The sequence below is a fragment of the Chaetodon trifascialis genome, chromosome 12 (assembly GCF_039877785.1).
Source record: "Chaetodon trifascialis isolate fChaTrf1 chromosome 12, fChaTrf1.hap1, whole genome shotgun sequence".
In the NCBI taxonomy this organism is placed as follows: domain Eukaryota; kingdom Metazoa; phylum Chordata; class Actinopteri; order Chaetodontiformes; family Chaetodontidae; genus Chaetodon; species Chaetodon trifascialis.
In genome coordinates this window covers 27,919,040-27,929,865 of record NC_092067.1, presented here as the reverse complement: position 1 = coordinate 27,929,865, position 10,826 = coordinate 27,919,040, and the positions used below count along the sequence as shown (strand labels likewise).

The following is a 10,826-nucleotide window of genomic DNA, read 5'->3' as shown; positions in this document are numbered from 1 at the left end:
CCCAACAAGTAGACATACAGACAGCTGTGATTACAGACGCTGCTGTTTCCATGAGTGAAACACACAAAAACAAGGGAAAATAAGGTCCAGTCAGATGATATCTGATCTGGAATTTCTCCAATTTTGATTGACTGAAAATGTAATGGAGTAAATATTTTGTAATGTATATGGCTAACTGGATGTCCAGTAAGTAATGCCTTTTCTTGTTTCCCCTGCTTGTTATCTCAAAGTCCTGGGACTGAGATGTTATGGACTACAACGGGGATGAAGGACTTCAAACATTTTACCGAAAAAGCCAAGAAACATGAGTGCAGCTGAAGCCACCTTGATAATAGCTTGAAGCTAAATTTTTCTGGAAGGCTTAGCATTGCAGAGCAGCTCAACGAAGGCTACAGGACTGGCATCAGGAAGCACAACGAAGAGGTGACAAAAAACAGACACATCCTCTCCAGAATTATAGATTGTGTGAAATTCTGCGGTGCGTTTGAGTTGGCTTTGTGTGGTCATGCCGAGAGTGAGAGCTCTGATAACCATGGGATATTCCGTGCCTTGGTGGACTTTGTTGCCTCACTTGACAACGCCTTGAAAGAGCACCTGGAGAACATGACTGTGTTTAAGGGCACATCAAAGACGGTCCAGAATGAGCTCCTTGACTGTATGCTGTCGGTTGTGAGGGAACGGATCATGAAAGAAGCCCAGAAAAGTGATTTTCTGTCAATCCAGACAGATGAGACGATGGACATTAGCACCCAGTACCAACTTGTGCTTGTGCTTCGCTACACTGATGACAGAAACAGCGTGCAGGAGAGATTTTTTTAATTCATTCCGCTGCAGTCAGCAAGTGCTGAGTCCATAGCTACTGCATTGAGTGAACGTCTTAGTGAAATCCTTCCTGAACAGAAAGGTAAACTCATCTGCCAGGCACATGAGTACACAAACTCAGGAGTACACAAATGCCCACTACATCCACTGCTATGCACATCAACTAAACCTCATAATGCAACAGGCCACCTCTCACATTACTATGGTGTGAATTTTTTTTTCTGATCTTGGTGGTTTTTCAAGTTTTTTTTTCAAGATCTCCCAAGCGGACCAGTGTCCTTGATGAAGTAGTGGCTCACAGATTGCCAACATCCAGCAACGTGAGATGGAACTTTCACAGCTGGGCCGTCAATACTGTGTTTGAGCACAGAGAAGACCTCATTGAATGCTTCGGGAGAATCTGCTCTTCAAAACAAAACGATCAAAGAAGCAGGAGGTTACATTAGGCTACTAGAGGATTCTGACTTTAATTTTTTCCTCAAACTGTTCCATCACATCATGCCACATGTGGACTTCCTCTATGCCAAGCTCCAGAGGAGAAACATTGACTCTGTTCACATCAATGGATGCATTCAGCAGTTTCAGAAGGACATACAAAAAATAAGGTATTTTTATTAGTAATAGTATTATTAGTATTATTATTATTATCTGCCATAAAGAGTAATAATAAGACTAATTAAAATAAGTCTTATTCACAGAGATTCAATCAACGAAATGGTGGTGGAACAAAGCAGTGGCTCGGACCAACTGAGGAAGCGCCGGGCTCTCGGGGAAGAAGACCACAGCAGGATTACTGCAGAGGTGAGTCTCTGTTCTAGAAATTAGTTGTCAATGTTTCAGTGCAGTCTTCTACATTAGTTCTCAAAACATTAGATGTCACCTACCCTTCAATGGGTCGTAGTTTTTTTCTGAATATCTGTACATTTTGTAATTGAACTGGACATTCAGAACCACCATCACTACTATTCTGTAGTTGTGGAAAAATAACAGAAATTACCAGTGATGTTTGGTCACCTGTGTATTTATTATGATCCAAGTTTACACATTTCACTTCTAGTGGCCATTAATAGTAGCTATAAAAGATTGTTTTATTCTATTATCACAGCAGATTTATGGGTAGAGTTAGGGTAGTCTGAAGAAATTAATAATATATTATTAATTTGAAAGCTTTTCACTTAAAATAATGAAATAATGACAGCAGGCCAATGTAGGTGATGGCAAGTATTTTTCTTGAAATGAAATCTCTCTCTCTCTCTCTCTGTTTGTGTAGGTGTGTGATACCGTAATGGGACACACAAAAGAATGTTTCGCCTTCACAGACCACCTCATCAGTGCCACCTTGCTGCAGGCCGACAGGTTCGAAGAGTACCACAACTCGTTCCCTGAAGTTGCACTCAACTCCACCTTGAAGGCATATCCAATGCTGAAAGTAAGTAAGCTGAGGACGGAGCTGAGTCTCATCTACAGCAAGGATGAATTCAAGTCCTGTTGTGGTGCTGTGGACCTTTTTCAGTTATTTGTGGGCAACAACTTGTCAGACGTATTTTCAGAGACAGTCACACTGCTGAAGATTATTATCACCACACCCATGTCCACTGCAGAGGCTGAGAGGTGTTTTTCAACATTGAAGAGGGTCAAAACCTTCGTCAGGAACACCATGACTCAGGACAGGCTGAATGCCTTAACCATCCTGTCCATGGAGAAGAAGCTGGTGACTGAGATGGCAGATTTTAATCAGAGGGTGATTGACAAATTTGCGAGCCTGAGAGACAGGAGGGCTAAATTTCTCTACAAGTCGTGGACACTACTGTCTGGTCTCCCCCTTGATTGTATTAATATTTCAACAGTATCCAAAGTCCCCCCTTGATTTTATTGATAATTCAATAATATCCAATGTCTCTCTTGATTCTATTGATAGTTAAACCATATCCAGTTTGTCTCTTGATTCCGATGATAGTTCAACAATATCCAATATCTGTCTCTTATTGTATTGATAGTTTAACAATGCTCTAGTTTAACTGGTGTAATGGTGTAACTGTAATGCTCTGCTTTCATTAAAGTAGCCCACTTACTGAAAACTCTTCATTTTAGATCTGAAATATCCAAGGTATCTCTCTAGTTGTATTGATACTCGAACAATGGTCTAGTATAACTGTTTTGGTTTTTTATTAGATTTTGTGTGTTGTGTTCTGATTGTGAGGCACTATTTGGGCTGTCACTTACAACTGCGCCCCCCCCCCCCCAACAAATTAAGTCACCAGCCGCCACTGTATACCGTGACACATTCTCAGCCCAGATAACTAAACTCATAGTTCAAGGTGTGCTTCCTTCTCACTGGAGTTTTTACAGCTAGAAAACAGCCTTCAGCAAATTCCATTAGTGTGTGATGAAAGTGAGTAAAACATGACGACAAGCAGATTAAATCTGCTCAACAAAATGACTTCAATGTGAGTTTAAGCGAACTACGTTCTTTCAGTAAGAGACTAAAGGTCAATTTGTAATTCTTGTCAAAGGTGGCTACTAAGAACGTTCAAGTCCCTCTCTAGAGTCTGTGTTTGGTTTGTCCCTTCTGGGCTAATGTAGAAAGATGGCAGTGCAACAAGGTGGGCTCCATCTGTAGACATAAAGACTCATTCTAAGGTAACAAAAAAATTTCAGCTGATTCTACACTAATGAAAACAGAACTATGATTATTAGATTTCCCCCCACTACATACTTCAAAAGTTGTGAGAATCCACTTCAGCTCCAGGTGCGTTCACACACCCCTGGGAAGGCTGCAGGTTTCTTTAAGGTGAACAGGTTAGCAGGCAGGCTGCTGGGTTCACTTCCTCTGCAGAGTGTTTGTGTTACACACTTCATATCGTGATAGAAACTATTTTTCCAGAAAGTGCCTTGAATTACAACAAGGTTTAAAGTGCAAATCTGTTGGACCCAAATGTGAATGTGATGGATGTGGTTTGGATGTGATGATGTGGTTCAGATGTGATGGATGTGATTCAGATGCAATGGATGTGTTTCGGATGTGATTGATGTGGTTCAGATGCGATGGATGTGGTTTGGATGGGTCGATGTGGTTTGGATGGGTCGATGTGGTTGGGATGTGATGGATGTGGTTGGGATGTGATGGATGTGGTTGGGATGTGATGGATGTGGTTTGGATGGGTCGATGTGGTTTGGATGTGATGGATGTGGTTGGGATGTGATGGATGTGGTTTGGATGGGTCGATGTGGTTTGGATGGGTCGATGTGGTTTGGATGTGATGGATGTGGTTGGGATGGGTCGATGTGGTTTGGATGTGATGGATGTGGTTTGGATGGGTCGATGTGGTTTGGATGTGATGGATGTGGTTGGGATGGGTCGATGTGGTTGGGATGTGATGGATGTGGTTTGGATGGGTCGATGTGGTTTGGATGTGATGGATGTGGTTGGGATGGGTCGATGTGGTTGGGATGGGTCGATGTGGTTTGGATGTGATGGATGTGGTTGGGATGTGATGGATGTGGTTTGGATGGGTCGATGTGGTTTGGATGGGTCGATGTGGTTTGGATGTGATGGATGTGGTTGGGATGGGTCGATGTGGTTGGGATGGGTCGATGTGGTTGGGATGGGTCGATGTGGTTTGGATGTGATGGATGTGGTTGGGATGGGTCGATGTGGTTTGGATGTGATGGATGTGGTTTGGATGGGTCCATGTGGTTTGGATGTGATGGATGTGGTTGGGATGGGTCGATGTGGTTGGGATGGGTCGATGTGGTTGGGATGGGTCGATGTGGTTTGGATGTGATGGATGTGGTTGGGATGGGTCGATGTGGTTGGGATGTGTCCGAGGTGGAGGCTCATAAAATCTGAAGCGTGACAGGGTGAAAAAGCTCAGACACTCATCAAGCTGAACACCTGTAAGAGAACCCACAATCCTGTGGTCTGTAAACACCTGATCCAGTTTCCTGATCTCTGTGTGTCAGGTGCACAGGTGTGCAGTCAACTAACGTTACCTGGTGGTTAGCAAACCTGCATGAGCATTATCATATTTATTATGATGTCATTCATGATCATGATTAGAAACCAAACTGACTGCAGGTTTCATCAGTTGCTTTATCTGATTCCTTTATTATTATTATCATTATTATTATTATTATTATTATTATTATTATTATGGGAATCACATCAACATGAATTCTGCTGCGGGCTGATAAACCAATCAGTGAACACTGAGCAGTTTGTTATGGAAACACCTAAGCGTGCTCACAACAGCAACGTCAGCAGCACCCTTCACCTGACAGGTGAGGCTGAACACCATCCCTGTGAGGAAAGTGCCTAAACAGCAGATGATGGAGGTGGGGTATACAGGTGGAGACATCGTGGTGACAGCTGTGAAACTACACGTGGAAACATTTAAAACAATTTAAATGCCCCAAAGTCTTCAACGAACCCAAACATACAAGGACACCAGAGGTCAGTCGGAGTGTGAGGTGCTGAGAGAAATGTGAACTCAGTGGAGAAAAATGGCTGACATGAACTCTAATCCAGCGTCGCTAACCACCAGGTGATGACACACCTGTACACCTGACAGACAGAGATCAGACACCTGGATCAGGTGTTTACAGACACCAGGATTCTGGGTTCTGTCACAGCACTTCACATTTTCAGACCCATTTGTTCATCAGACAACAAAGAAAACATATTAATACCAAAAACATACCAAACATTCCCATTCCACCACTTCCTGTCAAATCCGCAGCTTTTTATTCAAGTTTAGTTCAGTGATTTTCACCTGGTTTTGCTGCTTTAACTGAAGTTTCCTGCAGGTCGTCCTCATTCACAAACCAGTGTGAACCAGTCCAGTTAATGACCAGCTTCAGGATACTGGCTATTATCTGGATATCTGATGTTGAGTTCAGTGAAGACAGAGACGGGCGAGGTTCAGCCTACTTCATGGTACTGACCTCAGATACCAGTGCCAGGTAAGCACACAGATTTGGACTGGGCTGGCTTCCTGTCAGGAGGTCTCATGTCATCATCAATCAGGTGCTCTGATTTTTGACCATCCATCCATCCAACCATTTCTATACCGCGTATCCCTTTTGGGGTTGCTATCCCAGCCGTCAACGGGCAGGAGGCGGGGTACACCCTGGACCGGTCGCCAGTCGATCGCAGGGCACAAACACACAACCATTAACACTCACACTGACACCTAGGGGTAATTTAGAGCCACCAATTAACTTAATGAGCATGTTTTTGGAGTACCCGGAGAAAACCCACGCATGCACGGGAAGAACATGCAAACTTCACACAGAAAGGCCTGACCCCGGAATCGAACCAGCAACCTTGTAGCTGTGAGGCATGCGCACTACCTGCTGCGCCACCGTGCAGCCCTGATTTCTGACCATTTATGGTAATTTATGGTCAATATATGGGCGTGTAGAGGGCGGGACATGAGGTTTTCCAGGTGGACAGTGGTGCAGGTGTGTGCGCACCATTTCAGAAATCTGATTCCACTTTTTGCAAGGATGCAACACACAGTTGGAGAAAAGATACCACAGGTATGGACTGTTCTTCGTCCTCCTCATCATCACAGATACATGAAGTCTGCTTTTACAGTTAAGTGATTGAGGTGGTGCCATCTCTAATGGTCCACGCTGACACAGGAGGGTCAGAGGTGAACAGGTACGACTCACAGCTCTGATTAATTCACTCAAACACCTGGGGAACTGACTGCTTCTACTCTACTGGTTCCACTGGTTCTACTGGTTCCTCTGGGTCTACTGACAGGTGAGGTCCAACACATTAATCTTTAAACTTTTCTGCTTAATGTCTGTTCTGTCATCCAAGGACAGACACCAGGTGTAAAAGCACCTGTCAGCGTCAATCACACCTCCACCTGTTCAAACGAACACAGGTGTGTCTGTGCAGACTGATCATGTGACATCGCATAAAGGTTTTACATTTCTCTGATGAGATGAGCCCATATTTGCTGTCGCTTTGACCCCTAATTTGACCTTCAGCTGTTTATTCACTGACTGAATATTTCTGTTTGCGGAACGAGCTGAACAAACAATATCGTTATTATTCTTATTATTATTAAGTCTGAACGCAGCTGAGACTAGAAACTGCAGAAATAACACTGAACAAAAACACACACAAAGTAACACAGATACACACAGTGACACACATACAGTTAAGACACACACACACTGCTGAGCCCACACTGTCCTGCCTCCTCTGGCCGCTCATAGAGCTGTCTTCTTCTAATCACCTGTCTTATTTGTTGCCATTAGCTCGCGGTGTTAGCTTGCAGTGTTAGCTCACAACGTTGGTAAGTGCAGAGCCTCTGCGGCGATTTTGGTTCACCTCGTATTTATAGCATGTGAACAAGGAAGGACAAAGGATACAAACAAGCCATGCAGAGCAGTGCTAACAACAGCTAACAGCAGGTAACAACAGGTAACAACTAGGGCTGGGCGATAAAACGATAACGATATGTCTCACGATAGACACGTAATCAAGATCAATAAAAAACGAGTTCGATAAAACATTCAGTAATTTTTTTCTTTGTCGGGAGAAACAGTTCTGAAGCGAGGTTGGTTGTATGAACAAAGGCTCTTGCTCTCAGGTAATCGAACAATGTAGGGAATAATCACTGATCAGCAGGAGTGACACGCTAACACGCCAATCACGTAACAGTATCAAGTTCGGTTTCGCCATCTCGTTGTCTCATGTTTGATACTTCGCGAGGAGTGAGATGAGAAACAGAAAGCGAGCGCTGCAGCGAGCGAAGAAATCGTCCATAAAACAGGGAAAGTCAGCTCAGTATGGAGTTTTTTGGATTTTATAAGTCGGACCGTCGTCAGACCAATGTGGTCTGTAACTTATGCAAGACTGTCGTCCCCACCAAGACCAGTAACACCACAAACTTATTGAACCAGCTTAGCCGCGCTCACTCTTTGGAGCGCAGCCGTATTCGCCAACGTCCAACAACATCTGCAACCGCAGCACCACCGCACAAGCAGCTGACCGCCATGCAGAGGTATCTGCTTCAGTGCCTGATGACAAATCATCTAAAAGGCACGAAGACGTAACGGAGGCAGCGGCATCTCATACAGCTAAAGACACGCTTCACTGAGCACTGAGGAGAAGCCAGCTTACAAACAGCTCTTATAATAAAAATATAACTGAACAGTTCATGTATGTTCAGAGGAAGAAGAGCGACTGAAGTTGTTCTTATGTCTAGGCTGGTTTTATAGTTCAGTCAGTGTTACTGTGCTGTCTGTCATGTTTGTTTGTTTGTTTGTTACTGATGTCAAGTTTCTGCTGTGTTTCTAAAACACTGCACATATCTGAAAACATTTTATTCAGCAGAAGGTGAATCAGTTTGTGAACTTTCTGCACTAAACCTGCAGAAAAAAGTTCTCAGGTTTCTCTGTTTACATTTTTACACTTTTTTTACATTTATTATTTGAGTGTTTTCCATGGTTGTGTTGACATTTCCTTTCCTTTCTGCCTTGATAGCTGAGGGATTATAATCAGAGGAAGGTTTAATTTAAAATAAAAATGTTTAAATTGAATGTATTTTTCTCCTGGTCCTTATTTTAAATAGGTCATAAAAAATATCAATAATTATCAATATTGACCGATATAAAACACTTATATCGTGATACAGTTGTCGGCCATATCGCCCAGCCCTACTTGTAGTACAAGTGCAGTACTCCCACTATGTGACGAGTCTGTACCTCCAGGTACGACAGACTCACCTGAGGAGCACGAGATGAGGAACACACCGAAGGCCAGTTTGGTCGCTGATCCCATCGTGGAGCCACAGAGTAATTTCCTTAATTTCTTTTATAATCCAATCCACAAGCAGGATTACAGTCCCTTTAAAGTACCGAGGACCAGCACCCTGTCCGGGTCCAAACACTGAGTCCAGCCCCGTGATCACATATGACTCAGGTAACCGGAAACCTGAACTGAGGGCGATCCGGAGCTGCAGGTATAAGCCGGTAACGTGAGGACAGGCCCGGTCCGTTAGCGGAGAGCTCCGACGAACGACCGTCCAAAGACGGCCGACTGACAGCTCTGTTCACCGGATCGACGCCGGCAGAGCAGGCCGATTCACCGCGGAAGGAAAGCTGGAGTCACTGGGAACGCTGGTTTTTCTGCTGGTTTTTGTCAAGCAGCTGAGCAGCTTTCTTCTCCGGAATCAAACACGACATTTTATCGATCTGCACTGATTTCTCTGATTTCCAAAGCGAAGCTTCGGCTGTGAATGACTGGAGATTCAATACGATAAAACTTTATTAATCCCACGCCGAGGACATTAAACAGCCGGCAGAGTGTAGAATGAGAAAAAGCGAAAAAGGACAATAAAAAAGGACACTGAATAAAAAATAATCATCAGATCTGTATGTGTACATTATGTACAAGATTCAAGGAATCAACTCACTGAATTACACGAGAAAAATACTGTCGCCTAAAAAAAGACACTGAACTGCACTTCAGTCAAATCTGGGGAATAAATCCAGTTTGTCCAGAACAGGAATTCAGTTTTTCCTGCTCTGATTTCAAAAACCTACCACTTTGTCTCCAGCTGACCGTCAGACAGGAAAAGTTGAACCCGTGTGTTCACGACATGTCAGCGTGTAAAATAAGCTTCTGACAGGCTGATCCAAACATCGTGTTGGTGGTCTGATCCTGGATCAGAGTCCACGCCTGGAAAACAGCCCTCCACCATCAGCCGCTGTGTTACAGAGCCAGGCTGCAGTCCTCAATCCGCCACGGCGGCCACAACTGGGCCATCGAACAGCGAGCTGGCCCGGCTAGCCGTTAGCTTAGCTCCGCAGCTAGCAGCGACTGGTCTGATGGGAGCGGGTTTTCTGAACTGGATCCGGAGTGGGAAAACCACAAACCGCGAACACAGCCGTGCAGATTTCTCTCCGTGTGGGACATCCGCCGAGTAAATGAAGTGAAGACGCACATCCGCGGATTGTTCCTCTCTGTCCTCACGTCCACTCTCTCCCTGCCTGGCCGAGCAAACGTAAAATGGCCGCTCGCCTCAGATTATTTTTGTTTTTTGTTTTTTTCCCCACCTTCTTCCATAGTCATCTGCCTCAGCGTTGAGGATACTGTGACTGACACCGTCAGTATCCAATAGGCTGTGTCGGAGGAGATCAAGCCGCATTCCTCCACCAATCCCGAGCGGCGTCGTGACGTATGACGGCTGGAATCCCGGAATCCTCCTGTCGGAGAGCCTGGCGGGCTGTCAGAGCCGCTGCTTTCATACCAGAAACACGGATTCAAGACGGAGAAAGATCAGGACGAGTGCGCTGACCAGGGGAAAAACAATCTGTGATTAAAAAAAAAAAGGTGTTAGTTTATGCAGTCTTACCTCATCAGAATCTAAAATGGTATATCAAAAATGTCAATTTGATATGTCAAACAGGAAAACTGTTACCTCCATCACAGAAAACACCTGTTCATCCCAGCAGCCGTCCGATTTTCTCCCGTACGAGTTTTTTCAGGAGCACTTTTCTATCTTTTGTATTCGAAATATTCCTAAAAGATTGACCACGAAATAAAAATAACTGTCAGATTTGTGTTGTTGAGCTGCAAATCATGACTAAAGAGTCAAAATGAACAAATACTGAACATCACTGAAGCTGAATGTCCTGGCAGTGCGAACGCTCTGACGCCACAGTACTCAGCCTGTCTACAGATGGGATATCCGCTGAGCTGATCAAAAAAACCAAATGAATTGAACCAAATTAGAGTTAAATTCCATGATTTACTGTCTTGGTCTGATAGATGTCAGTGTCTCTGTGACAGAAAGCTCATCAGTATTTCTGCAGCAGTTCCAGCTTCAGTTTGATTGATGATGTCGGGTCACTTGTTCTGTCTCACCTGGAGTGCTGCCCAGCCCGCTCACCTGGTCAAATGTTGCTGAAAAACATGTCAACAACTTGAGATTGTACCGAACAGAGCTGCAGGTCGGCTCTTCGCTCTTCTTTCTGTG

At 44.3% G+C, this 10,826-nt stretch overlaps 1 protein-coding gene across 2 annotated transcripts in view; it reads right to left on the bottom strand.

Annotated features, from left to right (window-relative positions):
- acvr2aa (activin A receptor type 2Aa) overlaps positions 1–9,862 on the bottom strand; it is a 31,116-nt gene extending 21,254 nt beyond the window's left edge. Inside the window, exon 1 of one of the 2 annotated variants that reach the window (XM_070975929.1) lies at positions 8,572–9,862. In XM_070975929.1, coding sequence (XP_070832030.1) covers positions 8,572–8,626 — 55 coding nt within the window. In that variant the 5' untranslated portion in view covers positions 8,627–9,862. The remainder of the gene's footprint in view (positions 1–8,571) is intronic. The other variant, XM_070975930.1, reaches the window with a different exon arrangement.
- Between the last annotated feature and the right edge of the window lie 964 nt (positions 9,863–10,826).